General features: G+C 37.3%; 1 protein-coding gene across 1 annotated transcript in view; it reads left to right on the top strand.

The window, feature by feature from the left end:
• The window catches only part of LOC136856981 (beta-1,3-glucan-binding protein 1), a 175,052-nt gene that overhangs the window by 127,996 nt on the left and 24,360 nt on the right, over nucleotides 1–22,696 (top strand). Inside the window, exon 4 of the mRNA XM_068225023.1 lies at nucleotides 18,962–19,092. Coding sequence (XP_068081124.1) covers nucleotides 18,962–19,092 — 131 coding nt within the window. The remainder of the gene's footprint in view (nucleotides 1–18,961; nucleotides 19,093–22,696) is intronic.

Raw genomic sequence — 22,696 nt, 5'->3', positions numbered from 1 at the left:
CATGCTTTCTTGGTGAACCCTGGAAAATATGACATGTTTTTGTTTCTTTGAATGTGTATATTTGCCTTTTATGTGATTTTATTGTGTGTGGTTCCAACCCACCGTGTTCTGTTGTGCTCATGAGGTCGCTCATGATTGAGGTGTGTATATTTTGGTAGGAGGTTTTACCACTCAGCATGTTATATATTGTACAGTTAGATTCATTTCTGTCTCCCCTTTGCACATTAAATCATGCCTTTCTTAAGGTTAGGGACCCCTGCTGCAATGTCAAGTGTGCAGGAAAGGGGAACGTACTCATCTACAGTTCAAAGTGTTAACAAAAAGTAAAGCCAGGTGTGTGGTGCGAGCATGCAAGCCAATGTGTTAAAATTAATGAAACTTTCAGATTTGATATGATTTGATATGTTAAGTATGTGTGTCAGCATACATTGTATATTTGTAATATAGTTTTGATTCTCAAGATGGACTTTATCAAGCTGAAAGAAAAATTCTGAGTCATGTAAAAATTTTGATCATTTGATACTTTTGCTATTTTTTTCTTCATATTTTTCTTATTTATTTTAATAAACAGTTTTTCCTCCAAAATTTATGTCATGCCTCGCCTTGCTTTATTTATAGCTTTTAATTGACCTCACCGTGTCCATATTTGATATATGATCCCCATCAAAATCCAGGGTGTATATATTTTCAGGGCATTATTTTTATCATAGTCCGAACTGAGCACCACTGGGATCAGCTGACTAGTCTGGGGCAAATTACCTTGATGGTAGAAAGAGGGACAGTTCCTAGATGTTAATATAAGGAAAGATCTTCATTGGAGTAATCACATGCTGTAAAAGGGATTGTAAATAAGGGGTACAGATCTCTGCACATGGTTATGATGGTATTTAGGGGTTGTAGTAAGGATGAAAAGGAGATTTCATATAAGTCTCTGGTAAGACCGCAACTAGAGTTTGGTTCCAGTGTATGGGACCCTCACCAGGATTACTTGATACGAGAACTGGAAAAAATCCAAAGAAAAGCAGCTCTGTTTGTTCAGGGTGATTTCTGACAAAAGAGTAGCGTTACAAAAATATTGCGCCGGGCTGAGTGGCTCAGATGGTTAAGGCACTGGCCTTCTGACCCAACTTGGCAGGTTTGATCCTGGCTCAGTCCGGTGGTATTTGAAGGTGCTCAAATACATCAGCCTTGTGTTAGTAGATTTACTGGCACGTAAGAGAACTCCTGCGGGACTAAATTCCGGCACCTCGGCGTCTCCAAAAACCGTAAGAGAGTAGTTAGTGGGACGTAAAGCAAATAACATTATTGCAAAAATGTTGCAAAGTTTGGGGTGGGAAGACTTGGGAGAAAGGAGATGAGTTGCTCAACTGAATGGTGTGTTCTGAGCTGTCAGTGGGGAGATGGGGTGGAATGACATTAGTGGACATATAAGTTTCAGTGGTGTATTTTAAATGTAGGAAAGATCACAGTATAAAGATAAAGTTTGAATTCATGAGGAAAAATTGGGGCAAATATTTGTTCATAGGAAAAGGAGTTAAGGACTGGAGTAATTTACCAACGGATATGTTCAATACATTTCCAAATTCTTGTAATGAAGAAAAGACTAAAAAAACAGATAGGGAATCTGTCACCTGGACAATTGCCCTAAATGCAGATCAATGGCGATTGATTGACCAGGTGAATTCTGTGCATCATTAAGGCCTTCATTGTGATGGCGATTAATGTAAATATGTTTGTCTCTCATGGTAAAATTCTTGTGAGATAATTTAAGTTCTTCGAGTGTTTGATAATTTCCCATTGAGCCTGAGTGTTCCGTTTCCCATTTTCAGATGTTAGCTTGTCAGTCAAGGTTGGTGTATAAGAATGTAACAAACTTGCAAGGTGATGATATCACAAGGGTCAGACTGCTTGCCAGAAAAGAACACAATTCTCTGAAATATTAATCTATATATATAAAACTAGCAAGATACCCGTGCTTCGCTACGGTATTATACTGAAATTTATCATTGAATGCTTATTTAGATATATAATCCGCCGAAATTCGCGATCTGACTCGTTCTCTGCGAGAATCCACCAAAATTCCCGATCTATTATTTTACGGCACGTTTCCTCCCATTTTAAAATCTTTCTTTCCAGCAATCGATTTCGTACTTCCCGGGTTAGGCTCAGGTATTCCTCCATGTCAGTTGGGTCCGTAAATCTTTGCCATCTTTTCCTATAATATTTTTAATACGGATATAATCCTTCAGGAGGTCCGGCGTGCTGTCATACTGGGTGCCTTGGCGGCACTGAACCCGCGACCGGACTGCATTCTTAGTCATTACCCGTCCAGGAGCCGTTTCCATCGCGGTCCGCAATTTGACGACGGTCCGGATTATTATTATTATTATTATTATTATTATTATTACTATTATGTGTTGCTGGAATGGCTGATGACAGGGAAAACCGGAGTATCCGGAGAAAAACCTGTCCCGCCTCCGTTTTGTCCAGCACGAATGCCACATGGAGTGACCGGGATTTGAACCACGGAACCCAGCTGTGAGAGGCCGGCGCGCTGCCGCCTGAGCAACGGAGGATCCTTATAAGTACATTAATAACAGTAAAATCAATTGGTCTCACCTCCTTCTACACCCAACCGCCGATAAGTTTATTTACAGCCACCACCCCCCCCCCCCCCTGAAAAAGAATTAAAAGGATGCTTGTTTCTTTATGTTTAAGGGAGATTCCAAACACCAATGTTCACGTCTATTACCTTCAGTTTTGAGATATAAGTATCCACATAAAAATAATTTACTTTTTTTCATTTCATTTCACAATAATCTCTCCTCCCCCTAAATGAATTTTCCCGCAAAAAAGTACTTGTTTCTTTAATAGCAAAGGATCTTCTAAATACAAATTATCACGACTCTAACTTCTTCAGTTTTTGATTTATGTGTCCTCATGAAAGGAATTCAACTCCTTTACACTCCCGCCCTCCAAGATGGTTTCCCCACCAAAACGCCTTTTTCTTTGTTTTTAAAGGAGAACCAAATACGAATTTTCACGTCTGTAACAACTTTAGTATTAGATATATGTATTCTCATACAATTAAGTCAACTAATGTTTCAATTCTTCCCCCCCCCCCCTTCATTGGATTTTCCGAGAATACGTGTTTCTTTACTTTTAAAGCAGATTGCAAATATCAAATTTCACGTCTGTAACATCTTCATTTTTGAGATATCAGTAGCCTAATTAAAAGAATTCATCACCATTTTCAGTCACTTTTACCCCCCCCCCCCCCCGCCCTCCACCCAAGTGGTATTTCCGAAAACTAAAAATACACTTTTCTTTATGTTTAATAGAGATAAAAAATGCCATTTTTCACTTCTGTAACATGTTAAGTTTTTTAGATATCCGTAAAAATTCTCATTTTAAAATTTCACCCCTTTTGGGTTCCCCTTAAGTAGAGTTTCCAAAAACAAATAACCTATATTTCTTTACATTTACAGGAGATTTACACCCACTTTTTACGTCTGTAACATTTTACGATTCCAAGATATTCTGTAGATATAGTCTTTCAAAAAATTCACCCCAATTTGTCACTCCTGTTTAACCGCCATTAATTGGCTTTTCCAAAAACTAAAAAATACGTGTTTCTTTATTTTTAAAGGAAATCCCATATGCGAATTATCAGTTCTGTAATATCTTTCGTTTCTGAGATATGTGTATCCTCATTAAAGGCATTCAACCCATTTTTCACCCTTTTACACCCCTCCTATTAGGACTTACTGGAAACAAAAAATACGTGTTCCTATATTTTTAGAGGAGATTCTAACCACCAATTGTTACATCTGTAAATTTTAAAGTTTTAAGATGTAGACACACTCATTTTAAAAAATTCACCCCCGTTTTCACCCCCCAATATTTAGATTTTCCAAAAACGAAAAAATACCTGTTTCTTTACTTTTAAAGTAGATCCAAAATACCAATTTTCAGGTCTGTAATATCTTCAGGTTCTGAAATATAAGTATCCTCATGAAAGGCATTCAACCCATTATTCACCCTTTTACACCCTTCCTATTGGGATTTTCCGAAAACAAAAGAATACGTGTTTCTTTATTTTTAAAGGAGATTCTAAATACCAATTTTTACATCTATAAACTTTAAAAGTTTTGAGATATAGATACACTCATTTTAAAAAAAATCACCCCCTTTTCAACCCCCCCCCCATTAATTGTATTTTCCACAAACAAAAAATACGTGTTTATTTATTTTTAAAGGAGATCCCAAACACCAATTTTCAGGTCTGTAATATCTTCAGGTTCTGAAATATAAGTATACTTATGAAATGTATTCGACCCCTTTTTCAACCTTTTCCACCCTTCCTATTAGGATTTTCCGAAAACAAAATATACGTGTTTCTTTATCTTTAATGGAGATTCTAAATACCAATTTTTACACCTATAACCTTTAAAAGTTTTGAGATATAGATACACTCATTTTAAAATATTACCCCTTTTTTACCCCCCTTAATTGGGTTTTGCAGAAACAAAAAAATACGTGTTTCTTTATTTTTAAAGGAGATCCCAAACACCAATTTTCAGGTCTATAATATCTTCAGTTTCTGAGATATAAGTAGCCTCATTAAAGGCATTCAACCCCTTTTTCACCCCTTTTCACACCTCCTATTGCGATTTTCCGAAAACAAAAAAATACGTGTTTCTTTATTTTTAATGAAGATTCTAAATACCAATTTTTACATCTGCAAACTTTAAAAGTTTGGAGATATAGATTCACTAATTTTAAAAATTCACCCCCTTTTCACCCTCCCATTAATTCGATTTTCCAAAAACAAAAAAATACGTGTTTCTTTATTTTTAAAAGAGATCAAAAGTACCAATATTCAGGTCTGTAATATCTTCAGTTTCTTAGATATAACTACCGGTATCCTGATTAAAGGCATTGAACACATTTTCCCCCATTTTCACCCTTTTTCACCCCTCCTATTGGGATTTTCTGAAAACAAAAAAATACGTGTTTCCTTATTTTCAAAGAAGATTCTAAATACCAATTTTTACATTTGTAAACTTTTAAAGTTTTGAGATATAGGTGCACTCATTTTAAAACTTCACCCCCCCTTTTCACCCCCTTAGCAAACGAATATCCAAAAATCCTCTCTTAGCGAGCACCTACATCTTAATATGAATGTATCCCCAAAATTTCATTTCATTATGTCCAGTAGTTTTGGCTCGGCGATGATGAATCAGTCAGTCAGTCAGGACAAGCTATTTTATATTTATATAGATAAGAGTTTTGTCTGTACATTGCTCAGAATTTGAAAAGAATGGTATTTCTGTATGGAATCATGTCCACAGTAACAAGAAAATGCAGTTTTTACTTTTCCATAATTTCTGTCTGTCTGTCTGTTTCTGTCTGTCTGTTTCTGTCTGTCTGTCTGTCTGTACACGCATCACGAGAAAATGGCTGAAGAGAATTTAATAAAAATAGGTATGTAGAGTCTGGGGGTGAACCGCTACAATCTAGGCTATAAACTATTTTATTCACGCTGAGTGAAATGGTAGTTTAGGGGAAGGCCTAAAATTCAATTCTCAAATATTTATATTATTAGTGGTCATATCGATAAATACTACATAAGTAAAGTTATATAGAATTAAATTTCTGATCATTTACGTCTTATGCATTTTTACCATACTGGCTAAGATATAACAGATATTCATGAATTTGGATTTTTGTTGCTAAGTCCATATCAACGCCAAGCCCCGACAAAATGGGTAAACAGAATTTAATGAAAATCGGTATATAGAGTCGGGGAATAAGAAACTACAGTTTAAGCTATAGGCAATGTTATTCACCCTGGGTGAAATGGTAGTTTAGGGGAAGGCACCTAAAATTTAACTTTTAAATACCTATGTTCTTGGTCCTATGGAAAAGTACTACATAACAAAAGTTATAAAGAATATAATTTCCGATCATTTATGTTTTATTCAGTTTTACCGTACTGACTATGATAAGAGTGGTATTTCAGAACCGGAAGATAATTGATAATGTGAAGGCCTACAATATCGAAAGCGCGTAACATAGATCAACAATAACATTACACCGACCGTTGTTTGTTGTAATGTTCTTTGTCTCTTATGCTGCCGCTCAACTCCGATAGATGGGATTACTGCTGTGTACCGAGTATAACAGCCTAACTGAATATTGGCGGGAAATAGCTGAGGAGTTAGATAACTTTCTTCTTTAGCATGCCAATCCTCTGGTTCATACATTTTCTGATACTGCTGGTACGTAACACACTGGTTCATCATAGTATGCCAGCTATTTGATACCTACTCTGATGTGCTGTTTTGAATGAGCAGTGTGCGCACTTAAGTCAGAGGCTCAGTTAGTAGTAGTAGTAGGAGAAGTAGTATGAACTGGTCTGGAATTACAATTTAGCCCTATTCCATATTATGTATGTTGTATGTTGGGTATTCAGCCCGAAGGCTGGTTTGATCCTCTGCAGCTCCGCCAACAGCTGTCATAAATAGCCTAGGCGTTACTGAAGAGGCGTACTAGGGAAATGAGGAGTGAGGTAGTTTCCCGTTGCTTTCCTCCAAATTATAGTACCACAATTCACTAAATAACTCAAAATTCAACCCTGAAAAGAGCCGTTTCTTAGGAAAAGCTTCACTTTCATTAAATCTACATTAATTTTATTCCAAATTAGCAGCAAAGATGTGGTTTCTTCTCTGGCTTGGAGGAAAAATTGCCTCCACGTCAGACAGTTCTTTCCCCCACCAGTGTAGTGAATTGAGATTTTCCAACTCATCGGGTACTCCCAGGAAACAGATAAGTAAACGGGCATAGTTTTTGCCCTGGGACTATCCACTATTTGAAACCCCCCTCCCCCCGCCGAATAAAGGACGTAGATTGTTCACGGATCACGGATGTCTGCGTTTTGGTCATTCCAGCTCTGTAGCTTTGGACTGTTAGTTCGGCAGCATAGTACTGTTCGTTAAAAGCGAGTAAATGTGTGGTTTTTCATTTGATTGAGTATTTCATATGAAGGCATTGTTTTTAATCGTGTCATTCTTACTGACGTCATTGTAATGACCCATGCTCATTTCAGTTGGGAAAACCACTGAGTGTCTTTCTGAGAATCTATACAGGCAGGTGGAGAGTGAGTGTCTGCCATTATAATGAAAACTCCCCAACCTGATTTGACTGACGGTAGGCAAGCTGGCCTACCATTACAATGAAAATTCCCTAACCCAGTCCTCATATGAGAAAAGATGTTGGTGACTTGCCCGTCGTGCTTCTAGGGCAACTTTAAGAGCTATGCAACTTAATACAATCTTGCTCACAACGTTTACACTACCTAATGTAGAATTCTGTATAAAATTTAGAATTCCGTAGCGAAGCACGGGTATATCAGCTAGTAGGTACTAAGACAAGGGGTCTTGCAATTGCACACACTTTGGCAGATATGGAAATAAGACCTTACAATACCACACTCAATAACAATAGGTTTCTGTTACAATCCAAGCAGATTTGTAATATGGACAGAATGTTGCAACATCTGGAATCGGTGTCATCCATGTTCTATCAGTTGTATACAATATATGGACTGGAGTATGATTACATATTCCTGCTTGCCTATGTGTTTAGCTTACTAGCAGTGTTAAGTACTTTAAAGACTGGGACTGATGAATGAAATTTGCAGCTTCAACCCACCACATTTCTTATCCACTTTGAAATGGCATCAATCAATGTGTGTTTCCTGGAACACATGTCCAGAGCTGCCATTTTACACAAGCTGTTTGGAGGTATGCCATAACTCGAGTTGGGAATTTTGAGTCCTGCACCATCATTCATTTTTGCTATAAAAATGCCCAAATTAGCTTGTCTTGTATACAAAATATAAAATGAAAACTCCTGTGTTTTACTTTTTTAGGTGCACTTTTTTTGCACCTTTTCTTCATGTCAGCACCTTTTCACACTTGTTTAATACTTGTTCGGCTCCTTTGCCACATTTTATTGCTAAGGATATTAAACAAGAAAAACCAAGTGTTTCATCTAAAGCTTGGTTCTATTTGGTTCCTTGATTCACCGCTAGGATTGTAGGCTCCCTATACTGCATGAATCATGAGCTTAAATATGAATCTGGTGATTGTTGAACAATTAGCTTGCCACCCTTTGTCAGCTGTTTATCTGCCGGCCTTGTCAGTGTTACGTAGGTGGCGGTTCGGAATACGCTTTGACTGTTTGTTGCGTCTGCCATGGTCCTATGTTGCCAGTATTAGTATCAGTATCAGATATGCTGAAACAGAAAATGAACACCGAGAAAATATGTGATAATGCTAAACATTTTACTGCAGATGGTCTTCAGAGCAGTGGGTCTGTTCTTAGGTGCTATGTTTGTGACATACCAATAACAATTGATTAAAAAAACACCCAACATAATCATGTTATGCATCATATATCTAGCGCAAAACATGTGAAAAATAAGGAACTACAATGTAGTGTGACAACTATTCATTGGCAAGGCAATGGCTTCTTCAAATTCAAGAACTTTTTATTTTACTGAAACAGCAGACATTTGTGGTGTGTGGTATTCCTCTTTCCAAGCTTAACAACCCTATTATGAAAACGTCTGTTCCAGATGAGAGCACATTATGAAAATCATATCTTCAACCTCTGCATGAAGAAAAATGACAACAGATCAGGCATGTAATAGATAAAAATACAGTATATTTTCTACTTGATGAAACCAGTGACAAGCAAACCAGATATATTCTGTATTTTATCCTAGTCTCCTAAATGGAACAAGTGAAACCCATACCATACCATTGAAAATGTACTTCCTGAAGAATTAAACTAACAATGCCAGTGTGATGCAAAATATTAATGATGCATGTGTTGTATTGTGGTGTGACGGAATAAAATACGATCAAGTGAGGCTAGTACTTACAGATCAAACATTTCATGAGTTATCAGCATTTGCCAACATGAAACTTTAATGTAAAGCACATGACCTGCATTTTATTGAGTTACTGAAACACTACAAGATGAATATTAATATGCAAATACAGTTTTGTCCTGTATTAAGAGGTGACTAAAATTGCTCCTGCTAGGAAACAAACATATGTTGAAAATGCAGGACATCCTCTTCCAACTCCCCAATTCTTACTATTTGAAACCATTTTAAGGTTATATAAAAAAATCTTAAATGAGCTGTTGTGATAGATGTGAAGGAAGCGCTGAAGGGTATTGTAAAGCAGATACTAGAATAGAGCTTATGTTAAGGATGTTGCAATAAACAGGCATTTAATATTGACTGCAAACAAAATATGCACCACTTGTGTCTTGACATTTAACATTTCTTTTCTATGTATAAGTATTTACTTAGTGACCGGAGATGACAACTCACTGAAAATAACATTGAAATGTTAAATGTTATCTGTTTTGACAGTTTTCTGGATGTGTGATTTTAATAACATTGTGTTCTGGAATTTGTTTCAGTTAGATTTTAATACTTGATAACAAGATTGAATTTTGTGTCCGTACATTGTCATTGGTTTTGGTATGTTTATATGAATGCACTTTTTTTTTGAACCTTTTAAACCAAAATTTTGCACCTAAAATTCCTAGCTCTAGTCATTATGCAACATTGTCTTAAGGTTCCATATAGAGAAAAGGCATACAAAATTCTATACAGATGTTACTTGCAATTCTGCTTGTGCCCATTGAAGATGTTGAGAACATTTTTGACATGATGATAGACACCAGTCATGAAAAAATATTTTTAAATTGGCATCTTACATAAAAGTGACGTACATCGGGGGAAACTCACAAGAGGATGCTAGTGAGTTGTACCTACTCAGTATGCACCAGAAGTGTGGAATATTTACAACATCATAGTGAATGGATCATAGCACACCAATAATGTTGCAGAAGATGCTAGTAAGTAATCATGCCTCTCTGTGGAAGTTTATAGATCATATGAAAAAGGGGAAGTGGGAAAATGAAGTAGCCATAACACAATTGTTAAGTAACCCCTAAATAAGAAATACATTAATAACCAGAAAAAAAATAGACAACACTGTTGCAAATTGAGACTTACAAGCAGAAACAAGATATAGTGTTGTATTTCATAGCAATCAGCTGCACAAATGAATGAATGAATGAATAAATGAATAATAAATAAATAAATAAATAAATAAATAAATAAATAAATAAATAAATAAATAAATAAATAAATAAATAAATAAATGTCTGCAATCTAAATGTCTGCAGCCTATATTGACATGGGCAGAATGTCTTTGGTTGAAAGTTCTTGGATAGCATGCCCTGAAACCATACACTTGACATGTGCCTATTTCTAAATACCATTAGATGATCGGTGATTGGTTGGAAGTTTTCTATTTTAATTGAAATGTTGTCACCAGTCAATATGGAACACATTCACTCAGTGCTTGGTGGATGGTATGGGCATGTTCCAAAACCTTACTTTAAGCTTGATAGCATCATTTTTTGTGAAGATCTAGATTCAAAATTCTATACCAGTAATTGGGTTGACTTTTCTGAATATTATATGGCAAATATCTACCTAAACATAAGAGTTTTTACTGCTCTTCAATCAGAATTTTTAAAAATTTGTATTTTTGTGTTGGTCATGTTGAGAATAAGATGGAATGCAAATTATACCTAGATGGAAATGCAAATTATAATGTCTGTTATATATGCACATACAATGTATGTATTCAATGCACATCATGACAAAACAATTGAACAGAATTTAATGACAATCAGTGTTTAAGGTCAGATTATATTAGATATGTTTGCAAAATTAATAACTGGTTTGATAGAAGGCAGTTTGGGTTTAGGAAAGGTTATTCCACTGAAGCCCAACTTGTAGGATTCCAGCAAGATATAGCAGATATCCTGGATTCAGGAGGTCAATTGGACTGTATTGCGATTGACCTGTCTAAGGCATTTGATACTGTAGATCATGGGAGACTACTGGCAAAAATGAGTGCAACAGGACTTGACAAAAGAGTGACTGAATGGGTTGCTCTGTTTCTAGAAAATAGAACTCAGAGAATTAGAGTAGGTGATGCTTTATCTGTCCCTGTAAAAATTAAGAGGGGAATTCCTCAAGGACCAAGCTCGATAGCTGCAGTCGCTTAAGTGCGGCCAGTATCTAGTAATCGGGAGATAGTGGGTTCGAGCCCCACTGTCGGCAGCCCTGAATATGGTTTTCCGTGGTTTCCCATTTTCACACCAGGCAAATGCCGGGGCTGTACCTTAATTAAGGCCACGGCCGCTTCCTTCCACTTCCTAGGCCTTTCCTATCCCATCATCGCCATAAGACATATCTGTGTCGGTGCGACGTAAAGCAAGTAGCAAAAAAAAAAAATTCCTCAAGGTAGTATTACTGGACCTTTATGTTTTCTTATATATATATATATATATATATATATATCAATGGTATGTGTAAAGAAGTTGAATAAGAGATAAGGTTTTTTGCAGAGGATGTTATTCTGTACAGAGTAATAAATAAGTTACAAGATTGTGAGCAACTGCAAAATGACCTCGATAATGTTGTGAGATGCACAGTAAGCAATGGTATGATGATAAACGGGGATAAAAGTCAGGTTGTGAGTTTCACAAATAGGAAAAGTCCTCTCAATTTTAATTACTGCATTGATGCGGTGAACGTTCCCTTTGGGGATCATTGTAAATACCTAGGTATTAAAATAAGGAAAGTTCATTGGGGGTAATCACATAAATGGAATTGTGAATAAAGGGTACAGATCTCTGCACATGGTTATGAGAGTATTTAGGGGTTGTAGTAAGGATGTAAAAGAGAGAGCATATTTATCTCTGGTGAGACCCCAACTAGAGTATGGTTCCAGTGTATGGGACCCTTACCAGGATTACTTGATTCAGGAACTGAAAAAAATCAAAAAAAAAAAAAGAAAAAAAAAGCAGGTTGATTTGTTCTGGACGATTTCCGACAAAATAGTAGCGTTACAAAAATGTTGCAAAGTTTGGGCGGGGAAGACTTGGGGGAAAAGAGACGAGCTGCTCGACTAAGTGGTATGTTCTGAGCTGTCAGTGGAGAGATGGCGTGGGAGGACATCAATAGACGAATAAGTTTGGATGGTGTCTTTAAAAGTAGGAAAGATCACAATATGAAGATAAAGTTGGAATACAAGAGAACAAATTGGGGCAAATATTCGTTTATAGGAAAGGGAATTAGGGATTGGAATAACTTACCAAGGGAGATGTTCAATAAATTTCCAATTTCTTTGCAATCATTTCAGAAAAGGCTTGGAAAACAACAGATAGGGAATCTGCCACCTGGGCGACTGCCCTAAATGCAGATCACGATTGACTGGCTGGCTGACACACACACACACACACACACACACACACACACACACACACACACACACACACACACACACACACACACACACACACTCTCTCTCTCTCTCTCTCTCTCTCACACACTCACACTCACACTCACACTCACACTCTCTCTCTCTCTCTCTCTCTCTCTCACTCTCTCTCTCTCTCTCTCTTCAATCTAGACCATACATTATTTTGTTGATGCCAGGTGAATTTGTGGTTTAGGGGAAGGTCTAAAAATTTTTTTCAAATATCCCCATTAATTCATTGTGTGATGAATAATGAAAATATTTACAATTTTATATTTCTTACTTATTTCCTGTATCCTACCATTTTTAAATGTCAACCTTACCAAAGAATCATTACAGGAGGAATAGAAAATTCTGTTCTTCCATGCCTTACACATTTTTTATTGAAGTAGGTTATTAGTCCCTCTGTCTCAAAGCGAGTCATGAGTGGACTTCTGCACCCTGCACAATCTAGGGAAATTACCTGACTAATAAGTGGAGCAGCCTATCTGAGTACTGGCAATGAAGTGCAGGGGAATTAGAAAACATTCTCTTTTATCGTGCTATTTGTTTGGATTACAGATATCCTGATAACTACTAGTACTTGACAAACTAGTTCATCATAGTGTTTGAACTATTTGATTCATGTGATTGAGGCACTGATAGGAATAGGGAGAATGGAAACAGTGGAAAATAGCAGAGCAATCTTCACCAGTTGACGCTATTGACAGGAGACTTCCATTAGACGCTACCCATTGTAGCAGGCGGTACAAGAGCAGATGAACTGTAAGCTTCACTGAGGAAATACCACTTGTGACCATAGGCTGAGAGGATTTTCTGTACAGGCATGTGCAACTTGGCAATCAGGGAGAAGAGGATTTCAGTGTAACAATACTGAAGAATGAAAATGGAACATTACAGAGCTCCGGTGATAATACCAGCATCATTGGCTCACATAATTCAATCTTGGAATGCCTTAATTAATTGAGTCTTTCCCAAGGAATTCACAATATCCATGGTGCTTGAAATATGTGACTTTGTGCATGAGTTATGTTTGGCTCTGAAATACAAACAGCACTTCTCCTTTCAGCACATGAAATTAACAGGCTCACTGATAATACTTTTGAGGAACCTAAATCCACCAAAACTGTACAAAGTACTCTGCTGAGAGGAGATGATGTTACACAAGAATATCATTGACAGGTTCTGGGAAAGGTGAAACTGTATTTATACTATCTATTGCCCTATTTCCTTGTCGGTCTCCCTTCCAATTTAAGGGACTTCAGTTGCCCATAAGTGTCTGCTTTGTCATGCCCAAAATGTAAGTCACAAGACCAAACACTTGTTACCTCTGGAACAGGACTGAAAAAATCAGGATGTTTGCAGGACCAATGTACAGATGAACAATAAAAAATCATCGCATCTCTGGAAACTTGAAATATAAGAAAGCCCACTTAGGCTATGTTCGGCAACGTACAGTCAGCTGGATGCATTTTGCAATAGGCCCATAATTCTCACTCATTGTGTCAGTCATTTTCACTCTCCACTCTCCCTCCTCCTCCTTATGACGTGTGCTTGCAAACAGCACTATGAAATAATAAGCACATGCCATACTCCTACCTAGTGCAGTAGGTGAACTGTAGGCTACAAATTTCATGCCTGCCATAACAGCTATGTTTTGAATCCTGGTGTGAACATTTTTTCCTTTTGCTTGTTCCGGAATGAATACACCGTGATGACATCAGGCAACAAACGCACCTACATTAGACAAGGTAACTTTCATGCTAAATGCTTCACTCCATCCTGACATGACACATTATTCACATGCATCATGAGAGCAAGCATTGGCTCTCATCCAATGCAGCAATTTTGGCATTCGTGAGGCAGTGATTTGGTGTGGTGTTTCGCCTAGGGCTGCTTAGAGATGGATACAGCAATGGGGGCTCTCAGGGGACATTGGACATCTACTGGACACTGGTTTAAAACAGGTTTCTACTAAGGAAGAAGACAACAGGTTAGCTGAAACTTCACAGGAGAACCCATTCTTAAACTCGGTGGAGCTCATGCAAGAGACCAATTTGTTTTTGGATGTCTATACACACAGTCTGTAAATGATTACAAGAAGGCAGACTCCATTGCAGAAAATCTACCACCAAAGCATTCCAGAAAAAGCAAAAGGAGAAAAAGAGTTCACACCGCGATTGATGGTGGTGGTCGATTGGTGAACCTTTGCCGAGGTAGAGTTAAATCGTAATTGGGATCATGTGATCTTCTCTGATGAGAGTTCCTGCTCTTCGGCAGAGGTTGGGTTTTTTCATGTTTATGGCAACAGTGAACCTGATACAACAAAAGATATAAAGCAGTGTCTTCACGTAGTGGCTGCATATCTGTGTCATGTTGAGGGTGGATATCGTCTGATGGATATCATCAGGTTGATGACCATCTCACATTAAGCCAATATTTGGACATTCTGTAGAATATTATGGTTCAGAGTGTGAGAGAGCGCAACAAGTAAACTCCCCACTCCCCAATAGTGGTCACATTCAGGGCTGGTTTTCTGAATTGCTCAATTGAGTCTTTTGAGCTCTAGATTTTATTCCCATTTGGGCAAGGTGGAAATCTATATATATAAAATATGAGTTTTGTCTGTACATTGCTCAGAATTTAAAAAGGATGGTATTTCTGTATCAGTCGTGTCCATAGTAGCAAGGAAATGCACTTTTTAATTTTGCATAATTTCTGTCTGTCTGTCTGTCTGTCTTAATGAAAATCGGTATTTAAAGTCGGAAAATAAGTCACTACAATCTAGCCCATAAATTATCTTATTCATGCTGAAAGAAATGGTAGCTATGGGGAAAGCCTAAACTTAAATTAATAAGTCGTTACAATCCAGGCCATGAATAATTTTATTCACGCTGAGTGGAATGGTGGTTTAGGGGAAGGCCTAAAATTTAATTCTCTAATATTTGTGTTATTAGTAGTCCTATCGACAAATATTACATTACTAAAGTTATATAGTATTTTTAAATTCCCGATCATTTATGTCTTATACATCTTTACCGTACTGGCTATGATGACAGATATATTCATGAATTTGGATTTTTGTTGCCAAGTCCATATCAGTGCCAAGTCACGAGAAAATGGGTAGACAGAATTTAATAAAAATCGTTATGTAAAATTGGGGAATAACGAACTACAGTCTACGCTATAAATAATTTTATAAGATGCCCTAATATCACAGAGTCGAAAGAAAACTAAATGTGAAGGTCTACAGTACAGAAAGGTCATAATTTTGATCAACAATAACATTACATTGACCATTGTTTGTTGTGATGTGCTTTGTGTCATCTGTTGCCAGTCATGTCCGATAGATGGGATTACTGCTGTATACCGAGTATTTTTTATTTGTTTTACATTGCACTGACACAGATAGGTATTATGGTGAAGATGGGATAGGAAAGGGCTAGGAGTGGAAAAGAAGCACCCCTGGTGTTAATTATGGTACAGTTCAAGCATTTGCTTGGTGTGAAAATGGGAGACCATGGAAAACCATCTTCAGGGCTGTTGACAGTGGTTTTCGAACCCACTACCTCCCAAATGCAAACTTACATCTGCGCGCCACTAACCACACGGTCAACTCACCCGGTCGTACTGAGTATAACAGACTGCCTGAATATTGGCGGGAAGTAGATCGGTTTCATTGTACTGTTCATTAAAAGTGAGAAAATGTGTGGTTTTTCATCTGAGCGAGTATTTTATGTGATAACATTGCTTTTAATCCCTACATTCTTACCGACGTTTTTGTAATGCCCTAAGTTAACAAAGGCAGTCTTTCTTAGAATCCCGTAGCAAAGCACGAGTACATCAGCTAGTAGCATATAAAGGGTTAGATAACTTTCTTCTTAAGCATGCCATTCCTCTGGTTCATAAAATTTCTGATACTACTGGTACTGTAACAGCCTGCCTGTATATTGGCAGGAAGTAGCTGGGGTGTAAGATAACTTTCTTCTTTAGCATGCCATTCCTCTGGTTCATACATTTTCTGATATATCTGGTACGTAACACACTGGTTCATCATAGCATTCGAGCTATCCAATCTCTACCCTGAGGCACTGATAGGAATGAGCAGTGTGTATATTTAACGAAACAATGGCAGAGGAGTGTTCACGGCTGTCTGCGGCCTGGTCATTCCAGCACTGGAACTTTGGACTGTTAGATCGGTTTCGTTGTACTGTTCATTAAAAGTGAGAAAATGTGTGGTTTTTCATCTGAGCGAGTATTTTATGTGATAACATTGCTTTTAATCCCTACATTCTTACTGACGTTTTTGTAATGCCCTAAGTTAACAAAGGCAGTCTTTCTTAGAATCCCGTAGCAAAGCACGAGTACATCAGCTAGTAGCATATAAAGAAACACTGACCTCGCCCTTCCCCTGCATTTGCATCATGCTTTGTGGGGCATTAAGTTGGATGCAGGCAAGGAGATCACCTTAGACGATGAATACTTTAGGAAGCTTGTTGAGACAATGCCATGTCTGCTCCGACAAGTTGTTCAAGCCAGTGGACACTGGATGAGGTATCAAGTCATGTCTAAAATAGTCCTTCCCAGAAAAGCACAATGCCAGATTTTGCAATGAATAGACATACACACGTATTTGGTTAACACAATACTCTAAAACTTAAAGGAAAAGAAAAGAGTAATGTGTAGAGTAGGACACCTACACACTCATTGCAACCATTCAGATTGGTAATGCAAAGACTGTTAGTACAGTGCAGTTATGCAGTAGATTAATGGAGTCCAGTAAAAAAAAAATGTTGATACTAGAATTTGAAACCCAGATCTCCTGGTTGATAACCCTGATGTGTCAATCATTTTACATATTTATTTAATAAATCATTATGGCAGTTTCTCATCCATTTCATTGTAATCTTTTATGTTATTCTGACATGCTGACAGTTGCACTGTGTAGCCTACTGACAGTCATATTTCATCAGGAACCGAGCTCGATAGCTGCAGTCGCTTAAGTGCAGCCAGTATCCAGTAATCGGGAGATAGTGGGTTCGAGCCCCACTGTCGGCAGCCCTGTAGATGATTTTCTGTGGTTTCCCATTTTCACACCAGGCAAATGCCGGGGCTGTACCTTAATTAAGGCCACGGCCGCTTCCTTCCACTTCCTAGACCTTTCCTATCCCATCGTCGCCATAAGACATATGTGTTGGTGCGATGTTAAGCAAAATAGCAAAAAAAAAATTTCATCAGGGGTGTTTCATTTAACAAGTAACTTGCATCACTTTTTGTTGTAGCTGTACTGCCACATTTGAGGATGTTGATACCCAATACAGGACTTTAACATTTTTCATGCATCAATTTGAGTCAGGTCCTCTAATTGTCTTTTTATATATACACCACATGGTGTGGCTCAAAATGTTGTTTATAGAAGGCTCTCCAATAGAAAGATATCCTTTACACTAACAGGGCGAATACCTTGAAGTTACTGGGTAGCACCCAGAATGTATTACACCCCCACGACCGGGCGAGTTGGCCGTGCGCGTAGAGGCGTGCGGCTGTGAGCTTGCATCCGGGAGATAGTAGGTTCGAATCCCACTATCAGCATCCCTGAAGATGGTTTTCCGTGGTTTCCCATTTTCACACCAGGCAAATGCTGGGGCTGTACCTTAATTAAGGCCACGGCCGATTCCTTCAAACTCCTAGGCCTTTCCTATCCCATCGTCGCCATAAGACCTATCTGTGTCGGTGCGACGTAAAGCCCCTAGCAAAAAAACACCCCCACGATACTTCTCTCACTTTTAGGGTAATAGAATTCTATCCCTCTACAAAGAGACTGCCATATTAATACCTTCACTCTAGCCATGATTCAGATTGCTGTTCTCCATATATGTCTCCTTGTCTTCTGCCACCTGTTTAAACTTTTCTTTTTATCGCTTCCTTTTCCATCGTTAAACCAGCTTTTTCTATTCCTATTCTTCCCACATCAAGACTGAAGATCTGTCCAGAGTGGTGTTCACAGTGAATGTATATAACCACCTCATTGATGGAAGCAAGGAAGCAGGAACCAGCCTCTTGAGGACTGAAGAAGAGTGTATCTTGAGATGAGCAGCAGCTCAATGTTGGTGCAGATGTGAAGTTTGTCCTTATTCTTTCATATTTTAATGTTTGTTCTTGTTTACATTTTCTGTTGATCACATTGACCTGTAGTTATGTTTATTCTCTGTATGTGTCCTGGTTTTCATGTTCCATATATAAATAATCAGCTAATATTTGCATCTTTAGAATTGTTCTTAATATTCTTGCAGTTAAGGAATGTAACAGTTCCATCAAGCTTTCCATTGTTCTTCTTCCAGCTATAGTATATGTGTCTGTCTGAAAATGAAGAAAAGGGAAAATTCTGAATAATTTTCTCTGTATATAACAGTTAACATAACCTTGATACACCCCTTTTATCCTGTTTAGTACAATGACTGCCTTATAAATTGTTATATCTCGAAGGTCAAACAGGCAGTGTTTACCATGTTTCTCTGTTCTTTTCTTTATAGGACTTTGAATTTGTGGTTTACACAGATGATCAGAAGAACAGTTATGTTGCAGATGGAAAATTGCACATCAGGCCCACATTACTGGCAGATGATGGCAAAAATATAGAAAGTGATTTTTACACTCTAAATGGGTAAGGATAGCCTTGTATTGATAACATTTTTGAATTAATGTGTGTCACTAAAATTTCAGCTAGAACCACTGTGGTTAGATGCAGAAATTGAACACACATTAATCAAGACACATGTAGTATCTTTCGAATAAAATATTGTCTATAATCTTCTTAAGCCTTTTCTTAAATGACTGCAAAGAAATTGGAAATTTATCGAACATCTCCCTTGGTAAGTTATTCCAATCTCTAACTCCCCTTCCTATATATGAATATTTGGCCCAATTTGTCCTCTTGAATTCCAACTTTATCTTCATATTGGGATCTTTCCTACTTTTAAAGACACCACTCAAACATATTTGTCTACTGATGTCATTCCACGCCATCTCTCTATTGGCACCTCGGAACATACCACTTATTACAAGTTATACATCTCATCGTACTAGACAATAACTTCTTCACTTTCAGTAAGAAAATATATCATTAAAAAGGGTTTTATCAATGGGAGATCCAGCATCAGGCATATTAGCAAGACATCTATCTTGACCACTTAGAATACACAAAAATCAAAACAAAAATACAAGGTCTATGGTTGCACTATGTCGATGACACGTTTATTATCATAGACCAATGGTTCAACAACAGTAAAAATATTTTGTAATACCTCAACTCATTAGATCAAAATATAGAATTTTCTGCAGAAGATGAAATCAATGAGTCCATAAATATTTTAATCATCGCAATCGCACGTAAAGACGATAGATTCAAATATCACATTTATAGGAAGCCAACCTTTTCACCAAGCACCATCAAGAACAACTCATTACATCCCAACACGCAAAAACTGGCAGCTCACTACAGTTTAATACATTGAGTTTCTAAATTCCCGTTGCACCTAAAGACCTCAACAAGGAATTACAATATATAAGGAGCGAAGTGAAGTTCAATGGGGTTAATATGGAAATGGTCAACCAAATAATAAGAAAAATTAGAAATAGACAAATTTCAAAATTAAATCGGGAAAACAAACAAAAAAATCCAAATTTGCCGCATTTACATACAATAATCCCAATATATATCAAGTTTCGAGTCCATTCAAGAAACATAACTTCAAAATTTCATTTAAAACACAAAACACAAACCAAAGCATGTTCCTAAATCACAATAACATCAACTCCAACAAAGACCAATACTCAGGATCCGGGATTTACAAACTCACCTGTACCCTATGTTTTGCCTCATACATACAAACATCGTAAATTCTCGGCCATGAGTGTACATATGAAAGAAAATGGACGTGCCTACACGACCATAGAACAAGATTTAACCATACTAAAGAGTATGAAAAAAAGGCAAATTAGTGAATGAATATGAAAACGTATACATTTTTATAGACCAATTTTTTAACAGAAACCATGATTTAAATGACATTATAGATTAAAAATCCTTTATACGATCAAATCTCACAATTATTAAAAGTATTAAAAAGAAAAGAAAACATGTTTCAAAACATTAATAAATTTCTCCTCCGAGAACAGCCAATACCTTATCTGCCCACTCCTCCCCAGCCCATACCCCTCCGCGTAATACACACAGATACAACACGAGGCGCACTGAATTAGCCATCGCCAGTCGGACAGAAGGTGTCACTAGAGCAAGCCAGCCACAAGAGAGGTGAGGGAGTTAGTAAGAGCCAACTTAACATCCCCATTTTATACTTCAGTTAACACAAACTTCACAACTAAGACACATTATATCATTACAGACTCTCAGTTCACCAAAATCAACCATTACATGAAGCAACAAGACTACAACAAATTGTTGCGACGATGTTGAGAAGTCCCCTCTTCAAACCCATATAAAGACATAATTGTACATAATTTAGAGCACTACAAGGCAATATTCAGACAACCGATCATATAATATTTTACGAAAACGCTAAAAATATTTAAGTCCCAAAGTGACACTCAAGTTCGTGAAGATTCTAGTGAGAGCATGCAAATCGGATATTAAAGACTAAATAACCCAAACCATCCATGAGAACATGCACATTGGATATTAAAGACTGAATAATCCAAACCAACCAATGTCATTCTGAAGTTTTTAAAGCACAAAAATTAGGTTTTTATCAAATGTATAATAATTGTGGACTCACCTTTTTTTTTTAGACAGAATAATTGTATGCAATCTAAATGTTTTTATATACAGCACATTTCACTAGTCAAAATAATTCACATCAGCCAGATGTTCTACAGACCATATAATACACATAAAAATATCTTTTAGTTAAAACAATTAATGTCAGCTTAACAATTTTAAGTATTTTATTAGTAAGCAAAAACCCCAGGATCCTGGCTATTTTGATCTTAGGTAGTCGGAAGGGCGGCTGAAGATGCCTAAAATTATAGGCGAAATGCGTCCAGCTTAAGACATAAGAATGTAAACTTTTTTATATAAATCAATAAAAAAAATTGTATTGAAATGTGGACTCTCAAGAAAGTTCATTTTAGAAAAGACATACCATTTAGTCGAGCAGCTAATCTTCTTTCTCCCAAGTCTTCCCAGCCCAAACTTTGCAACATTTTTGTAATGCTACTCTTTTGTCGGAAATCACCCAGAACAAATCAAGTTGCTTTTCTTTGGATTTTTTCCAGTTCTTGAATTGAGTAATACTGGTGAGGGTCCCATATACTGCAACCATACTCTATTTGGGCTCTTACCAGAGACTGTATACCCTCTCCCTTACATCCTTGCTACAACCCCTAAATACCCTCATAACCATGTGCAGATATATCTGTAGTGATTATTTGGACTTGGAAGACTGTGGGGAATTTTATATGTTCACGTATTAATTTTGTATGATCATGTGTTTATTTTTTGGTTTAAAAAAAATGTTTCTGTGTGGGGGTGTTTGGAATTGTTTGGTTATGACACTGCTTCAAGATTGTTTGGTTGTTGTGAAAATTTGTCTTAAAAACGTTTAAAGGTAAGATGAAATATTTGTGGGACATACTTTGGCACACGTGCCAGATCGGGTAGGATACTTCCAGGAGTTTCTGGTTGCATCATTTTGCATCAGTTAGGAAATTTCTCGATGCTACATGAGGTAGTTTGTCCGGGCCCTCATTGGCTATAATAAAACTATTTGTGATTGGCGAACGAAGGAAAATGAGGGACGCTCATTGGTTGTTTCACGATTTCACCATTTCCGGCAGAGGAGCTCTTGATGTAGATGTTGATTCCCATAGGGAATGTCCAATAATGGACCATTATATTGGTATTAGAGGAGCTCTTGGCGAGAGCCAAGCTCTTCCAAGCCATCTTGTAATTCTGACCGGCGACGGGAGAGGTTGCCTTCTCCAGGTGACGGGTCTCCTTGGCCCCTCCAACAGGTGGGCACTTCGCTTTTTCATCTATCGGGTAGTAATCTTCAAAGGTAGTGTTCTGTGTAATTTCTTTTTGCCGGAGCTTACCCGTTTTTCCTTCAGTAGCCAAATTTTTCTTAAAATGGCTTAGCCTTTCCGGCAAGTCGCATCATATTTGTTAAGAGACAGTTAGTTCCCTTTTCTTTTGTTTTCTTAAATTGTGCTAAATGTAAAATGTTCAACTCCTTTCGGTAGTAAATGTA

Source organism: Anabrus simplex, chromosome 1, assembly GCF_040414725.1.
Source record: "Anabrus simplex isolate iqAnaSimp1 chromosome 1, ASM4041472v1, whole genome shotgun sequence".
NCBI lineage: Eukaryota > Metazoa > Arthropoda > Insecta > Orthoptera > Tettigoniidae > Anabrus > Anabrus simplex.
The sequence above is the reverse complement of the archived record's forward strand: the minus strand, read 5'-3'. Positions and strand labels throughout refer to the sequence as shown.